This window comes from Apteryx mantelli, chromosome 1, assembly GCF_036417845.1.
Source record: "Apteryx mantelli isolate bAptMan1 chromosome 1, bAptMan1.hap1, whole genome shotgun sequence".
NCBI classification, from domain to species: Eukaryota; Metazoa; Chordata; class Aves; order Apterygiformes; family Apterygidae; genus Apteryx; species Apteryx mantelli.
In genome coordinates this window covers 155311211-155329432 of record NC_089978.1, presented here as the reverse complement: position 1 = coordinate 155329432, position 18222 = coordinate 155311211, and the positions used below count along the sequence as shown (strand labels likewise).

General features: G+C 39.6%; 1 protein-coding gene across 2 annotated transcripts; it reads right to left on the bottom strand.

The window, feature by feature from the left end:
* Positions 1-7356: 7356 nt before the first annotated feature.
* RESF1 (retroelement silencing factor 1) lies at positions 7357-16294 on the bottom strand. Of its 2 annotated transcripts, XM_067307684.1 has the most exons (3): positions 10822-16294; positions 9796-9870; positions 7357-8609 (listed from the first exon to the last, which is right to left on the bottom strand). In XM_067307684.1, exons 1-3 carry the CDS (start codon positions 16217-16219, stop codon positions 8449-8451), a joined length of 5634 nt encoding a protein of 1877 aa, XP_067163785.1. In that variant the 5' UTR covers positions 16220-16294; the 3' UTR covers positions 7357-8448. The 2 variants fall into 2 exon arrangements, with proteins under 2 accessions (XP_067163785.1, XP_067163791.1); XM_067307690.1 differs by lacking the exon at positions 9796-9870.
* Between the last annotated feature and the right edge of the window lie 1928 nt (positions 16295-18222).

Below are 18222 nucleotides of genomic sequence, written 5' to 3'. Positions count from 1 at the left end.
TAGCAAATCCAAACGAGTTTGACACCTGGAGGCACCTCCCTTAATGGATTTTTTTGTGATTTGGTGTGGTGGAAACTGAACAGACCATATCCATAAGCCTGCTAAAAATTTTCCTGTATTACAGCCAATTAGGCCTTTGTCCAGTTGCTTTCTGCAAATATAAGTTCAAACAAGCACCTGGACAGAAATGCCTGACACACAGTTCTGGCAGGCACAGTGCCAAAACAAGCAGTTTCTGGAAGGCAGGCTCTGACAAGCCTGGCAGTCTCTGGCAATGGCTCTCTCTTGATTATTTTTATACAGTAACCCCAGCAAGCCAATGCCTATACCTGCATAGGCCTAACTCACATGACTCCACCTTTCTCAAAACTGCTTACAACCCTTTCAGTTATATAGCACTGCCATCCTAACTGCTTGGAATTACTTCTGTGGTAACCAGCAGCCATCCCAGGACTTCCCACCTCTTGCTTGCCCCATGACATGCTTATTTTATTGTGCCACTCCTTATATATACTATGCAATTGATTTTGCCAGCAAACTCAAAGCATAACTACTCACTATAAAGCTACAGGTGTTCAGTGGTGAACAATCTTCCTACCCCAAAGAAGTATTATTTCTCTCTTCTTCCTCAATTCCCTTTTCCAGTAAGAACACCACATCCCAAAAAGAAAAGGAGTTTACCTCAAGGTTTTAGCATCCCTCAGGATTAGTCCAGGAAGGCCTGAGATGCTTGTTCCCACGTTTGTTTCCCACAGACCTCCACTAGGTGTTGGATGGTGCCTTTCTTCACTGCCACAGTCTTTCATTCTTCAGGATTTTGATACTTTTGGTCAAAACCAGTTTCGTGGATAAGATGAGGTAGAATCTTCAAAGATGGGACACAGTCACTTAAGAACTTTCAACCATCTGACAGGGGTTACTACAACAGCCTTTGTCCTTTCTATTTCTCGTGGTAGAATCCTATCAAACTTGCTAGATGAAAAACACTCTGTGGGGCAACATATTGTATTCATAGAGTAGAAGCGCTCCAACTTCCTCTGTGCTTGAACTTGCTGTCTTGTGTTGAAGACAGGCAAATGCATTCCTGGGAAACTGGACTTCACTGTGTGATCTGCCGCATGATGCTGGGCAGATTGTTAAAATGAAACATTGTAGGTGTTCACTCACTGTCCAGGTTCCATTTTCTAGGTAGTCTACCTGAGATGCTTGAAGCCTAATTCGCAAGAGAAGTCAAAAAGAACTGTCCTGTGAGCATTCAGACCTTACTTTTTTACCACCACCTCAAGACAAAGAGAATAATACAACCACGGCAACTCACTGGAATGCTGCAGACACAAATGTGATTGTTTATTTACACTAAGGACAACTGCTATATGGAAACCTATGGGATACTGGGAAGTCCACATTCATAGCAGAGTTTAGAAATCCATTCAATAAATATAGTGTTATGGTCCTACTTTTTACAATGGAGAAAAAAATAAAATATCTGCTCATTCACTGAACATCTGCCATCCTATGCGAATAACAAAAAAGGATTGGGAGAAAAAAACAACAGTATGAGTTCATTTAAACCAGACTGATGTGTAGAAATTATATTATTTCTGGTAATTCCTAAATTTTGAATGCCTTCTTATATCATCCTAAAACATAGTGGTGGTTTTTTTAATTTTACACAATATCTATGACTGCTTTTTAATGAGCCATTAGCTTTGCTTGACAGTCATTGAGATAGACAGCATTCTCATGATGCCTCCTTCTTTGAGGGTTGTTGCAGTCACCATCTTACTGATAAATGCTATGGCAAGATTAAGGACATCAAAAAGTGGAGCACAATGCTAGGTACATCTACTCTATGTGGTGCAATCTATGTTCCATTCCAGACTGCTAGTCCTTGAAATATCCGCATGATATGTAAGAATTTCACTCCACTGAGTCCAAGCTAGAGCATAACAAGTTGGGCTACCAGTATGCCAGCAACATAGTAATTCACTCCATGGTGCAAGTCTGAAGGTGGTGTAAACACAATGTAGAGGTACATTGACAGATTGGAACCTGCAATCTAAGTGTTCAGCTGCCTGTGACCCAAGAGGAAAGATTACAGACTGCAGTTACCCTCTTCCAACTTGAGACAGTCCTCCAGCATTTTACCCAGGAGGTGCTGTGCCCTCACCAGCCCTGAAACATCCTCATACTACCTAACATGCAGTTGGTGGCCCAAGTCTCACAGGTTTTGATACCTAGGCATTCCAGTACTGGTCCTTTGGCTTTTCTCTTACCTGCACTTAGAGAAAAATAGTTCAGAGAAAATATCTTCGGGAATGTGGGCAATTTGCGACTGAGAGAGAGCCAAAGCCCTCCTTTGGTTTGAATGTATCCAAATACATTCAAACTAACATGATGAACCAGACCAAAATTTTGGCCAAAAGATCAATATGGGGCATTTTCTGGGCTTTGAGCCCTAGAAGGTTAGGGCAGGGGCTTCTTATCTGGTCCTGGAGCTGATAAGAGCCCAGTTTCTATACAGGCATTGCTGTCTGAAGCCAAAGATAAGCATGCGCTGGACAGGCCATCCTCTGGGACCATGGCCTCATCCCACCCTTAGAGATCAGCTCTTGTGAATATTTCCAGTGTCACCTGTTGGAAACGTGCAAGAGAAAGTAGGTGTTAAGGGGATGCACCCTATGTGACAGTGAGCCATCTTTCGCAGGCAGGAGGCACACACAGCCGCTCTAGAAACCTCCCATCCCATCCTGTCCCTCCCGGCCATGCACCACTTGTACACAACAGTAGTAATGGACCCTCATCGACAGTCTCACACTGCCTAGAGATCACTTCTCCGTAGGAACTGACCCCAGAGCAGCTTGGCCTGCTGTCAGCCAAGAGTAAAGCAAGCACTCGTGACTGTCACGTGTTCATGGGCTGTTGGGGAAGACTGGCCCCTTCCCTCCCTCCCTCCCCATGCATACCACGCACCATCATCCTTGAAAGGAATGGATTACACAGGTCCATACCTACTAGTTCAATCCTCCTTTCCTTTCCTGGATTTGTAGAACAACTGTCAGGTTAATGCAGGTTAATCAGAGAAACATTGCACAGTGGAATAATTAAGATTGGAAGGGACCTCTGGAGGTCCAACACATCATTCAAAGCAGGGTCAACTTCAAGTAAGAACCAACATCAAAGACAGTGAGGTTGCTCAGAACCTTGTCCAGTCAGGTTCTGAATGTCTCTAAGGATGCAAACTCCACAATATCTCTACGCAACCCATTCCAGTGCTTAACCATGACTGTTAAATATATTTTCTTTATGTCAAATAAAAATTACCCTTTTTGCAACTTGTGTCCGTTGCACCTCGTCCCTTTGCTGTGCACCTCTTCTGAGTCAGGCTTTGTCTTCTTTACACCTTCCCATCAAGTATATGAAAACAGCAACAAGATCTCTATTTTTTCTCTTCTCCAGGCTGGAAAAGCCCAGTTCTCTACTTGTCTTGCTCCACTTTGTCAGTGTCGCCTGTACTGGTGAGCTCAAAACCAGACACAGTTCTCCAGAGGTGGCCTCAAGAGAGCTGAAGAGGAGAAGAATTACTTCCCTCAACCTGCTGCCTACTTTCTTGTTAATACCACCCAGTATGCAGTAGGCCTTTACTGCTGCAAGACCAGACTACTAACTCATGTTCAACTTCTTGACTAGTACCCCCACCTTCTTTTCTAGAAAGCTGCTTTCTAGCCAGTGAGTGCCCAGCCTGCATGGGTGCAGGGGGTTCTATCCCAGGTGCAGGACTTCACACTTACCTTCCTTGAACTTTATGAGGTTCCTGAGGAGCCCATTTCTCCATGCAAACCTGTTAATGTACCTGCTGGGTACATTACATCCCATTGTTCAATTCATTAATGAAGGTGGTGAACAATGACAACCCCACTGGGTTTTTACCCCCATGGACTTTTTACCATTGATTGCAGATGGTCAGCAGTTCAGCTAATTTTCCACCCACTTTGTAGTCCACTTATCCAAACCATCTCACTCCAATTTGGCTACAAAAATGCTACCAAAAACCATAACAAGAGCCTTGTTAAAATCAGGGTAAACATTCAGTGCTCTCCCCTTGTCCACAGAACCAGCTATCTCATCATAGGAGGCAATCCAGTTGGGTCAAGTATGATTTACCCTTGGTAAATCCATGGTGACTGTTCTAAATCACACTATCCTTAACATGCTTGGGAAGATATGGCTTCCAGGAAGATTTACTCCATAACCTTCTCAAGGACAGAGGTCAGGCTGACCAGCCTCCTGCAATTCCCTGGAGCATCTTCTTGTCTTTGAAAATAGGTGTCACATGACATTTGCCTTTTTCCAGTTATCAGGAACCTCCTCCCAGTTGTCATGATGGAGAACAGCCTTGCAGTGACACTAGCCACATCTCCCCATCACCCTTACATGCATGTCATCTGGTCTCATGAACTTGTGCACAACTAATTGGCTTGAGTGGTCTTCGATTCAATCTTCCTCTACCAGTGTTAATGCTTCACTCCTGCAGACTCTGCCACCAGGCTCAGGGACATAGTAGACGTGACAGCAAACCTTACGGTAAACACAGAAGCAAAGAAGGCATTTTTCACGTCCTTTATCACTAGAACCACTGCCCATTGAGCAGCAGGATCACATTTTCCATTATCCTTCCTTTTGCTGTCAACATACCTAGGGGAGCTTCTCTTGACACCCTTCTGTCTGAAATGGTTCCCCACAGATTGTAGACTACTGTGTCTTGCACAAAGAACTTCACAGAATCAGCAAACAATTATTCAATTTCTCTGTCCAAACTTACCAGCTAGCAGCGAGGCACCTAAATGCACATTCCACTTCCACCCTTCAGGAAGTCAGGATCTAGACAGATACTTGGACCACTAGTCTCAGAACACATGGAATCAAGCCACGGAGTCACTCATGTTTTGGCTGCTGATGCCTCACCTTGGCTTAACATCAACATTGCAGAAGACAAGTACATTAAACTTTGTAATTGCAGCCCTGAGCCTCCTGGGATACAAGGTCAAGGATGATGAAAATTGTAGCTTTTCCTACAGATATAGGAAGTTTCCTAGAAGGGGAGAAGAGAGAAGAGAGGCGCAAACAGGATAGGACGTTGCTCACCCACATCACAGAGTTCTGCAACTGGCAAGGTGTAGCGAGGGCTGGTTGATAGCTAAGGGATGAGGTGCCAGGAGCTGAGGATACCACAGCAGCAGGACAGGGACCTCACCAGCTTGGGCCCTATCTCATAGCACCAGAGTAAGTTGAGCACGACAGGCCCAGTGATGGTAATCAGGGTCAACTGAAAATCCAGACTGCCAGACCAGTTTGTGGTGTGAAGGAGGCTTGAGGTCAAGCTGGGAAGTCAATCTGCAGGTCAGGATCAGGTCCAGCAATGGTAATCTGTGTCAGATACAGTCCAGCGATCGATCGCTGGGCAGGTCAATAGCAACAAGGTATGCCCGCAATCAGGCCAGGAAGACAATCTGCAAGTCAGGGCCCAGATCAACACGTAGGTCCATAGTCAGGCACAGGCACAGGCACAGGCAAGCACAAGCACAGGCACAGCTGTAACACAGGTGGAGGCAGGTACACCTATGACATAGCTCAGGCAGGGACTGAAGGTCCAGGTCTGAGCTTAAATGGAGCTCCTGAGTCCATGGGCATGGGGTGTGGGCAGAGGCCCCAGCTGAGGCTAGTCAAGGCCAGCAAGGCTTTGTAGTGCCCTAAGAGTATTCAGTTGATCATTCATCATAGACTATACAAAGCAATCCCACTGATGACATTCATATCAAGTTCCTAACCTCCTTTCAACTACAGGGGATAAGTAAGATGACAACCACACACCAGACCCATGATAGATATTTTCACTGCTAGTGAATGTCCTCTGTGGGGTTTGCTGCGGTGAAATAAGTGACCTGTTGATGAACTATGTTACCAGACAACGACTGTGATAAACAACGAAAAATCCAGAAGAACTTGGGAGACGTAGTGAACTTTAAAGTGAACCTTGAAGGAAGAACGCCAAGGACGAATGGATTGTTTATCCAGGATGTGGAACATCGCCAAAGATAAATGAACTGACAGTTCAGGATGTAAATAGCATTAAAGGCCAGCTGGATTATATTAAATGTCATATTGATAAGCAAATAGCGAACTAGGTAATTAGTAAACAATGAGTCAGCATATGAAGTAAAAATATAAAAGTGTGATTCTGCTTACAATAAAGTAGACATGCGTAGCATTCATATTGAGTGTAGTGCCATGTCTCGTCTTCGCTGCAACAGTCCTCCACATTGACATTTGTCAATTTTCTCCAAGTTTCCTAGTTTCTTTCCAATAGCCCATCTAGATGGATGCAGGTGTCTTGCCAAGGGCCAGCTGTAGCATCATGATCTCAGTCAGCAGCATAGGGAGCAGGAGTATCTGCAGAGTTCTGCAGATGCTTACTGTTGCAGATACTTAGAACACAACTGTCATGGGCCAATGGATTGAATAATTTCCTATTGAAAAGGCTTCATTCAGCCATTTAAGTCAGCTTCATATATCATTAAGCTGAACAAAACTCCAAATGAAATTCTCAACGGGAATTATATATTGTTTGCACTGGGTGCATTGAGGCTACAACGAATCTTCTTTAATACAAGCAGTGTAATACAGGTGCTAAACTCCCCAAAAAATGGAAAACAAAGCCTTCTTGGAGTTGCCAACACTGTTACAAAATTCTCCAGTGGCAACATTCCTCACTAACTAATAATTGGGTACCTACCCAGAAATTTGCAAGTTATTAGGACATCTTATTTTCCAGACAGGTGGAGAGTTAAATACCACCCAAATAGGTCCCTAGTTTTTAAAAAAGAACATACACATGATGGAAGGAGAGAATTGTTTTTGCTTTTTTTAAAAAAGGCTAGTTCATAATTTCCCAGATCTGTATGCTGCATTATAAATATTATGTTCCATTGGGTAATTACATCCAAGATTCCTGCAAGCATGCCTCTTCAGAAATGGAGTAATATTGAAGGCTTTTTGAGTTCTGATGCTAATTCACCAATTCACAACTCCAAGTCAAAGCAGAAACAAAAGATACTGAAGAGAAAAACATTCCTGATATGATTTTGGAGGTAATAACTACATGCTGTTACAAGCTCATTGACAAAAGCTTGGACTCAAGTACTGTTCTCTGTTTTATCTATGAAACCTTTTAAGGAAGAAGATATGGCTTTTAATTATTTTAAAACTGCTTTTCATCTATAGGAATATCTTCAATCTCTATTTAACCAACTGCAATAAACAATTAGTTACTTTTTCTACCAAAAAAAAGGCAAGGCATAGCCCTCAAAAGTTTATTTCAGGTATAAAAATCAGTCAACAAAGTACCTACAGTTTTTACTTTCAGTATAAAGGTTTAAACAGATAAAAAGAATCAAATACCACAATTCTGAAAAAATATGATTCAATTCAAAATTTTGAACAATAATGAAAAGGCACTTAAAAGAAATCCAGCAACAAATATAACTCTTATGTCACAGTGAATGTATAGTCAAATATTAGCTAACATAGTTTATAAACAAAGAAATTAATTACAGCCTGGTTAAAGTGAGCAACATAGTTTAGACAAAACTGAATTCAAACTCCCTTGACCTCAACAATCGCACTTTTATTTCAAGTGCAAAGAAAGCTGAGAGAGCGCCAAAAAACAAGGGAAGAAAACTCTTCAGCTAGACATCAGTCAACAGCATTGTGTTCAAATGCAGAATTCAGAGTTCAATTTCTGCAAGCCTTATGAAAATAAACACAATAAAACAAGGTAGCAGCATAAATACTTCATGGTATCCCCTGGCCTGTATGTTTAATTTTAGGGTTTTATTTTTGTACTCTAAGGTAAAAAAAAAAAAAAAAAAAAGCTTCTACAAAAAATAGCCTTGGTAGAAGTATGACAATCAGAGTATCATAAGTAGAAAACAAAGGTGTAATGCTTGGGAATCCACCGCAATCCCTTTCCACGAGGAATACTTTTCCATTGCCAGCAATGGAAAGCATCACAAGTAGAAGTTTTCCAGAATCAGGAAAAAAACAGATTATCACAATTTAAATGAGTTTGAGGTTTGTTTGCGTGCTTTTTTTTTTTCTTTTAAGAGTCAACTAACTCCTGTATTTAAAAAAAAAAAATTCAAATATGCCAAAAAGGGATAATACATTTGACAGTGACATTTTCAGCACCAAACCTTATTTGTGCAACAAATACAGGACGTATAAGTGAAATTACAGTTATTCACAAATATAAGGCTGATAGAGAAAAAAAAACCTGCCAACATCAAGAATATATATATAATTTTTTACAATCATTCACAAATATGAAGCAAATAGAAAAAAAACATATTTTGGTATTGGCAGCTTTTTTCCAGTGATATCAAGAGAGATCTATGACACAGGAATGCTATCTAGGCTTTTGCATCTTTTTTCCAGATACATTTTCCTGTAAGTCTGAAACATCTCTTTTGAGTCTTTGATTGGAATGTGAAGAGCCTCACCATCTCCTTCCAGGATTTGTATAGCTGTATCAAGTGGAATACTGTCCTCAACTGAAAGACAGATAAAGAAGCAGGTTAATCCAAAAGTCTGGAAGTTCCTTACGACTCTAGTGCTTACACTTGTGATATTTAAGGCTTCCCCCACTATCAAAAAGGATGCCACAAACTCACTGAAACACCAATCACGTCAAATTTAACTGCATCTCCAACACATCTTTAAAGCACTAACTAGTAATGCCAGGTGTCTTTGTATGAGAGATTTCCAAAAAACATTAAGAAAGGCACAAATGGAAACACACATTTGTCAAATTAAGAGAAGAAACAAAAGAGAAAAAGTTAAAAGAATGGCAGACACTGATAGCCAAGGACACATTTAACAGCAATAAAAGACTGGTAAACACTGAAAAATGTTGCTTGCATCAAGGCCACAGCAGACTTGTAGGCAGAAGACCTGCACTCTGGTAACAAGAGGATAGCAACAAGGTTACAGCACACTGAGTGCACCATCTCTTACTGTTAGACCAACAAGAAAACAGACTATGGTTAGAAAGATACTTAAAGCAAAGAAACAAAGACAATGGGTGGCAACTTTGCCCAAGATTTACAAAAGATGAAAGGAGCAAGACTGAGGTGCAAGATGACACCATAGTAACTGTTGACCATAAAGGGTATAGAAGAACTGTCCAAAAACAATTCATCATTGCCAATCAAGAGGAACCCGGAGGACGTAGTAGCTGGCATTCCTTTTCCTCTACGTCACATAGAAGTAATTCTGCCCAGACTACTGGGACACGCGTCCCAGTAGTTGTGAGCATGGGTGCATGAGCAGACAGCGTCAACTTATTGACAAAGCCAAATAAAACAAAAATCACTTTGTTTTTATAGTCTCACACTAGGTTTTGTTACATTACTTCCTACATTTTAAAGTAGGAAGTAACAAGCTTGGGCTTTGCCTACATTTTTAACTTGTAGTCAAATACTGTCACCAGTACCACCTTTGATTCAACTGCACATGTGTATGCAGGAAAACATATTAACACATTCTTATGGTAATAAAAGTCTCCACAAATCTTTGAAACCCGCATACGTCTAGTTGATAGTATCCATTTGGGCAGCAGAACTAGTAAAGAATGAATTGAAGTATTTCATTAAGATTTGCTGGTATAAAGGAACACTTAAAACCAAGCAAAGAGTATTTAACTTTTATTTTGAAATGGATAATCACAAGTCATTTCACCTGCAGAGGTGCCTTCCAGCTTTCTTTGCTTCACTGGATCATATTTTAACCAATCTTCTTTTTTACTCTTGACACCTAAAAATAAAATTTAAAAGTTTTGTTGTTTTTTTAGAGGTTCCTATAGCACAAGCATTAGTCTCTATTTAGCATAAGTATTAACATATATATTAGCGCATGCAAGAGGAAGTCATCTCTGGGTATGAAGATGACTGCAAAGGCTTGTATGTTCAGCTTAAGGTTTTTTTTAATTTTAAAACAAATAGTGTGCAACATCTATATGCTTCACAATGCACCTGTTAAAAAACATCTAAAGATAGGGGAGAGGGAGAAGAGGAGGAAGAGGAAGGCTTTAAGCAAAGATGGCAAATGTTACAACAGACTAAGAAAGCACTGCAACAGTTAGAAAGGAGTGCACAAGATGTTTGGCCAAGCCCTCTCCCTTCCTCAATACCTCAACAGATCTCTCTCTCCTCTGTCTACCCAGCCAGATCTAAACATAACCAGGCTAATACTGAATATGAATCAGATCACCTTCAGTAACAATGCCAAGGGGATCTGTTCAATACAAACAAACCCAGCTATCTTCTACAAGTAGGTTAGAAAGCCTTCTCATAAAGTTATTTGAGACTATAGTGTTCTAAACTGCCCTAACTTTATTCTGTAAAATTTAAGAAAAAGGAATAAAACAAAAGTTGAAGGATATTGCATTCTTTATCAGCTTAACACACAGCTAGAGCAAGAAAGGTACCTAAACAACTTCAACCTTCAACATCTACAGCCCTACATTTTCATTGTCTGTAGTTTTGTATAAAATCAACACAAAAAGAAATATTTACTTTTTTACTTGCATTGATTTCTTAACAATATAGGGAAACATTAATAATCAAGACAGATAAAAACACTAATAAATGACTCTTGGTTTTACATATCACTGTTCAACTTAAATTCAGGACTCTCAGCCTACTCTGAATTACTCAGTGTCTACACTGTTTTGAAAGTGGGAGGAAAATCATATATACATCATACCTGCCACAACAGATTTATCTCTTTCCAGGGTATTCTTTGTAGCTGAGATTTCTTCATCAGTGACTGGATTTCTGAACAGTATCTCTGGACACAGTTTAAATTCAAGTACTTGCAGTTTGTGTGATTTTTCTTCTTCTGAAAGAGAAGCCTCTCTTTTCTGATCTGGGCTATTCTGTGACACTTTGGGCTTCATGTGCCAGACAGGTCTGACAGGTGATGTCTCTAATTTGGTCAGACATATGCTTTCCTGGGCAGTACGTTTAAATGCAACTCTGTTCAGATAGTGTTTTTTTGGTTCCTTCTGAAGGTACATTTTTAATCTGTTATTTCTTCTATTTAAATATAGCAGGTTTTTATCAGAAAACATTTTCTCAGAAGACTTGTCTTTATTTTGACCATCAAGATGTCTCTCTTTGTTAGAAAAGTAGTTTTTAGAGATGGCAGATCGGCCCCTTTTTTTCTGTAGTTTAAGGACAGAGTGATCTGTTAATGAGCTCTTACGTTTCCAGCCATTTTCTCCATTTGATTTTTTAGTCTTGTCAGTATTTTTCATGTGATTATGCAAAAGCTGCTTGGAATTCTTTGCTTCAGACTGTTTTAGTCTTTCATCTTCCAACTTTGTTTTCTTAGGGTCTCTCTTTCCAATCATATTTTCTTTCCTCTTCCGTTTGTATGAACTGTCCTGTGAAGGAAGAGCTTTTATAGATTTATGCTGAGAATATTTGTGGTTTCTTGACTTTAAGTCTATATTGCCAACATTTGGGAACTTAATAGCATCAGCACGATAACTATTCAGCTTTTTATGTTTTATTTCCACTGATAATTTCGCCTTCCCTCTGATATTAACTTCTACCTCTTTTCCAAGTATGTCCTTTTGCTTCCTACAGTTCTGTTCTTCACCCGAGTTCTCTTCACAGGTTTTATTTTTATGTCCTTGAGAGACTTCAGAGTGCTTAATTTCAACAATTTCTGAGTTTTTAAATTTGTGAATGTCTGTCTTGGGTTTCACAGCCCAACCTGTTTCAGTTTTATCTTTTGAAAGGGATTCCATCTTGAAAACTCTCTCTTTCTTTTTGGGCAACATCATACTGTCTGCATCTGTACAACCAGCTTTTCCTGACAACAGTTCCTCTTTGAAGACATTCTGATAATCTTTTTTGGCAGAATGAAATTCTTTCCCTAATGAGGGGGTTCTTCTATAGATTTGCAACTCTTCCTTCCAGCTGCTTCTTTTCAATTTATCAAAGTCTTGTTTTTCAGAGAAATTAAGTGGCTTCATTTTTTCCTGTTGCGTTGCAAGTGGTTTGTATTCATCATTCACCTTCATCCTAGCTTCTTTGTTCATTACAGAGGTGTATTTGTGTACACCTTTTTTATTTTTGCCAACACCGTTTTGAAATTTTTCAGTCGGCAGGTTTCCCACTGCGCAGTTCATCTTTGTTTTGGAACCAGATTTACTATTGCTTTCCTCTCTCTCTTTAGAGCTAGCATTTTCAGCATCTGAAATTTGATGATCACTATGATTTTTCTCTGAACCAGATATTCTAGATTTACAGGAGCATTGTGGCATTGCATACTCTACAGATAACCAACCCATTAAACAACAGTAAGTTTTTTTTTCTCTTCTGGCGTTTGAGGTGTTTTCTGTTTTTTCTTTCTCTTTGCATAGGCTCTGACTAGATTGAATACTGCTTTCAAGGCTCTCTTTCTCACTTGAATCTTCTTCTGCCTGTTGACTTGTTGCTTTATGGCTTTCGCTATAGGAATGTTGGTTGTGCTCAGGAAACAGTTCTTGCATCTGTTCAGACCTTAAGAGTGTAATTTGTATCCGATCTACTGGATCAGAATTTTTGTTACAAGTTTGAGTCTCTTTTTGAGGTTGATTCTCTGTCCATTCAGCCACAGAATCATTTTGTACTGGATCTTTTGTTAGCATATCAGCACCTTCAATGCCATATGGAAACTCTTTCACAAGTTCAGTCAGCTGATTGTTTAGACATTTAATAGGTTCTCCTCCAAAAAGGTTTGTCTCCTCATCTATACTATTTTTACCGGACGTGTCATCTTGTTTACTGCTGTCTCTTGTAACAGGGAACATGTTTGTTTCAGCAGTTACACCGATTGATGGACCTTGAGAGTTCTGAGTTAACTCCTGGTTTATACTAGCAAGAATTTCCAAATCATTTTCAGGATGCTTGCAAGATGCATTTACTGACATTTTCTGTTCTGAGGTAGAAAGTGTTTTAGGAGAACTTCCACTGCTTGCTTTCTCAGAACTGCTAACTGTGATACCATCCAAAATCTTATCTGCTTTACTCATGCAGTCTGACAACTCTTCCAATGTCGTCCGCAGAAAGTCCTCCCCTTGGAGAACGTTCTCTCTCAATTCTGGTTCATCTTTATTCAAGTCCAGCTGTTGCTCCTTTTGCTTTGGGTCAGATGCATTATCTTCTAATGAGCTACCATTATTTGAGCTACCATTATTTAATATATTTGTCCCAGGGGCTGAGCTGAACATACTTGCTATTTGTGGATTATAAAATATATCACCTTCAACAAGAGAACATACACTAGAAATACGAAACACATCTTCCAACACCGCTGTGGGAGTACTTCCTGGCTCTAACACAGCTTGCTGGTCTTTATGGTCTCTTACACCTTCTTGAAAGATTTGACTAGAAGAATTCACACCCAATTCAGGAAGACAAGACTCATCTGGTAACCCAAGCTGCAGATTTTCTCTGGCATCTTGCACAGATTTGCTAACTTGCCTTTGTTTTTTATCATATGCATCACTTGCACTCACACTGTTTTTAACTATTCCATTTCCATCAGCTGATTTGGTCTGCTGCAAATCTAAGTCCACTTTCTGTACTGGAACACAGTCATCAGGTGATGAAGGAGCAGTTTCTATTGTTCCTTTATCAGTATTTACCACAGTTAAAACAGTTTTCGCTTCTTCTTGCAAGCTACATATACTTCCTGCTTCAATCACTGGATAGGTTATACCTGTAGATGTTGGAAATTTGTTTGCCTCTTCACTCTGTGTTCTCTGTTTAGAAAGTACTAAAGGAGAGACAACTGCAACTTGAAGTTCAAAACTTTTTATCAAATTGGAACACAACGTATCATGTTTTTGTCCTACGGAAACAGTTGTTAAAGGCAAAACTGCTTCATTTGTACTAACTGAAACATCATTTTGTTCTCTATTACTTGTTGTGTTTTGAGTGTAAGGTAACAGTGACATTGGATTTGCTGTGGGGCTTTCATTTGATGGGCTACTTTGAACATTCACAGGTTCTGAAGCATGTTTTCTCCACAAGCCAAGGCATGCAGTTAGCTCTTCCACAGAGTAAGTACAATTGTTCTGTTCAGAACACGTATTTTCAGTAAATGGTGGGTTTTTTTGGGCTACCTCATTCTGAAAATTAGTTTCATCAGACCCCATTGCTTCTGATACAGGAGGGTTTGTGTGAACTATAAATGCCTGCTCACCTTTCAAACTTTCTGCATTCTTCTCAGTAGTATCTTTTAATAAGCTTCCATCTGAGCCCGTTAAATTTACCAGTGGTTTTTCATTACAAAGGAGACTTGTCAGTATTTTATCTGCAGTAGCCCCAGCTCTCTTCTCTTTCAAAATATTTGTGCTGCTTAACACAAACTGAAGAAATGATGAGTTCCCAGGGTTGGCTGGTATGTTCTTTCCTATAATTTTGAAAGGGTTATCAGTTTGACTATAGCATGAAGTATTGTTAGAGGATGTCAAAGGTTTTTGAGAAGAGGTCACGGTTGACACATCCTTTTGTTCCAAGATGGGAGCTCTCTCAGGATTATTTAATTGAGCTGGGAGTTTACTCTGAGCTGGAATGGGAAGGGAGCTCAATGAAAAGCTTCCCGGCTCCATCTGATGATTACTTTGAGTCATTGCTAATCCTCTGTTGTCAACACTGGTCGTGCTTTTGTCATTTCTTTCTTCAGGAGAAGAGTTAAGAATCGGGTGTTGCTGACTCCCTGTCCTCACCGTTTCAGACAGGGAAGGTGCTTCATTTTGATTGGGCATGTGGAGAAGAAAATTAGGGAGAGTATTTTGACAACACGGAGTAAGCGTGGAAGTACTTTTGTCACGTTCTGAAGCAGCTAAGAGCTTTTTCTTATAATGAAACATCCTTTCAAGTAGGAGACATTTTTTTTTAATAGAAAGCAGCTTATGAGCTTCCCAAGCTAGTCTGTCCTTTGTAATTTTTGTTCCACCTTCTGTTGATGAAAGCATTTGAGAATTAATAGTCACATTCATTAAATTAGTAGTCTGGCTTTCTTGAACTGAAGCAGTATCATTCAGTGGCTTTGAAGCTGCCACTGAAGGAACAGTTGCTATTTCTTGCACAATATTATACAGTTCTTTGGAAATGCCAGTAGATGGTGTAGACATTTCACTAAAAGGCTGATTTGCTGTCACATTTCCACTCAAATTACAGACATTTCTACCTGATTGACTGACTTCTCCAGACTGCTGTTTCTGCCAGTATTGCTGAGCACTGTTAAAACAAGAAGCATTTTTTTGATCTGATGGGTGCTTCTGATGGTTTAGGGTACATCCATTAGACACATTTTGAACTGCCTGTTGAACACCTAGCAAAGATTGTGCTGCAGCTCTTGAATCACAGCTGGCAGGCAACAAAGATGGTGCAGAACATCCATTATGAGTTTCCAATCCCATCTGACTTGGTACATATTGTTGCAGTGGTACATTTACAGTAGCATTTTGACTCTGTGAGTGTGAAACTTGAAACTGATTACTGGGATAATATATTTGGTTTTGGACATGTTGTCCAGATGTACCAAGGGACAAAGAACTATTCTGGGAATGAGCATACTGACTGGATGACTGGTTAATGGGTACTGGAATGCCTTGAGAAGAAGCAGGGACATTCATGTTATATAGTGGTGGGCACCCCGCCTTTGAAGTATTAATGCATTCACGATTACTTTGATACAACATTGTAGTTCTCATAGAATTAAGCTGTGATACTTGCGGCCGCACAGTATAACCATTTGTGGCGACATACTGATTCTGGGGTTCCCGAGGTATGTTCTGTACATTATTTCCAGAGTTCATTCGAGAAAGTAAGGGAGCTAACTTCCTACGGGAATAAACATGTGCCTTAGAGTTTCGCCAAAGATCCTGAGTTATCTGTGTCTGCACACGGGATGCCTGATTAGGAGGTCTTGTTGCTAACGGTACATGGGAAGGTGGACACCGATCAACTGAATATTCTGAGGTAGTAAATCCATTGCCAGCTACAGATGCTCCTGAAAAGGCCTGGTCTGAATTCTTGTATCCTTCAGCATTTACAGGAGTGAAAGCAACATTTATATTGCTAATTGGCAGATACATCATTTGGTTATTTCCAGTATAACTGCATGCATTCTCAGAAGGATAGGCATTTGCTTGAGGAAAAGCATGTGCATTAGAAAGCACCTGAGTAAAACACGCATCTTGACTTTGCAAGTTATTCTGTGCATCAGCATTCTGGAGTGGTCCTACATTCCAGTCCATCTTTTCTAGATTTCTTTTTCTTCAGTCCAAAACCAAATTCTAAAAAATAAAATCAAACTTAGATCTATTTCCTATTTCACTTACCGACAAGTAATTTATTGTGCATTATGAACAGAACTGTTCAACTTAAACTGCTAGACCCAACAGCAACCTGATTGGCCCATCCTGTGGCTATCAATGTTGTCAATGTCAAGTTGAGTAAATTAGAACGCAATGAAGTTGAGTGGCAACAAGCAATTCTATTGACTGTCTAGTGAATAACAGAATCCTCAAATTATTCTGCTAATCCTATTATCATTCAGCTTCTTAATTTAATGATTGCTGTGTTTACCTTCTCATCCCAAAATGATGGAAAAACAATGTATTCGTATACCAGATGCTACAATAAGCAATGCTTAAGCCCTGAGCATAAGCACCTACAGAATATATCACAGGTATGCCTCCAAATATGACAAAATACAACAAAAGGAAGGAGAAGATGAATGTGGGCTCAGTAAAGATCTCTCATAATACTGTATCCTGCTCATTTTTATTTTACATGTCATTTTCTCCTCCCTGAAATTTGGGCAGTTACTAACTTGAGACTCACGAGTCTGGCTCTAGTTAACAACAGGTAACTACAGCAAACCATTCCTAATTTTGTGACATAGCATTAAGTTACTCAGCAGGCCAAAAGCATGAAGCATGTAGATAGTATCACAAGGCATCCCCAGGAGGTGACAAGGTTGCAGACCTCTACCTCTTGATGTGTTATATTCCATAACTTACATATTTAGACCAGGACATTGATTACTAGCAAGCCCAACTAGATGAGCATGTTACCTCTGAATGACCTCTGAAAATTGTTAGAGCCAGCTTCTTCAGGCCAAACACTATTTCAGGATTCCAAATCAGAAAGCATAAAAGCAACAACACTACCTACAAGCAGGAATATTGTTTTTATCTTGGTAAGTTCCTCTCAGTACAGTCAAATCCACCTATGCCAAAAAGAACATCCCTTCATGCAGAGTGCTAGACTTAATTTCTAAACAAAATATTTCAGGTAATTTCTCATAGGTCACCCAAAGTTCCTGACTCTCTTTCATGGGCTCTCATAGATTTTAAGTGCCCTCTGATTTCAAACTCAGCATTAGAAGCATAACCCAGATATAGCCTGTAAGACCGATGAAGTTAAATCCTTCTGGTTGACTGCTCAGGTATTATTATCAAGATTCATTCAAAGATAGCTGTATCACCTTTCACCCTCTCCTTTACTTTCTCTACTCTCAAATTACATCGATACAAAATAAAATAGAGAAATGAAGTCACAAATGAAACTGTAAAAAACAAAAAAAACAAAACAACAAAACAACAAAAAGCCCAACAACACCCACACGACAACAGCACAAATCATCCAATTTCAACAACAACACTGAAGCAATACTTACAGTGATGTATGAATCTTAGATGAGAACACAGGCTTTTGTATCCAAGGTAAAAATTTCAGACTGCCAATATTACACTGGATATTTCCTGAAAAAATAATCAGGGGATAAAATAATCACCTCATTGACTTAGGTAGTTGCTGAAGCAATTTGAAACATTCAAACATCTAAATTATATTTCTGGAGTGTATAAACAAGACTAAAATACTAGCTAGTAGTAATTATAAAATCCTGGTTAGACAAACAAAAATAAAAATGTTGACCACATGCAAAGACAACTTAGTCTATCAAACCTAAACAAATCAGTTAGGAGTAAAATTCAATTCTTGTCACTATCAAAATGTATAGATGAGGAACACAAGCTTAGTTTATCATTATTAGCTGGATTAAGACAATGTTAAGTTTGCAATTGTGTTCACA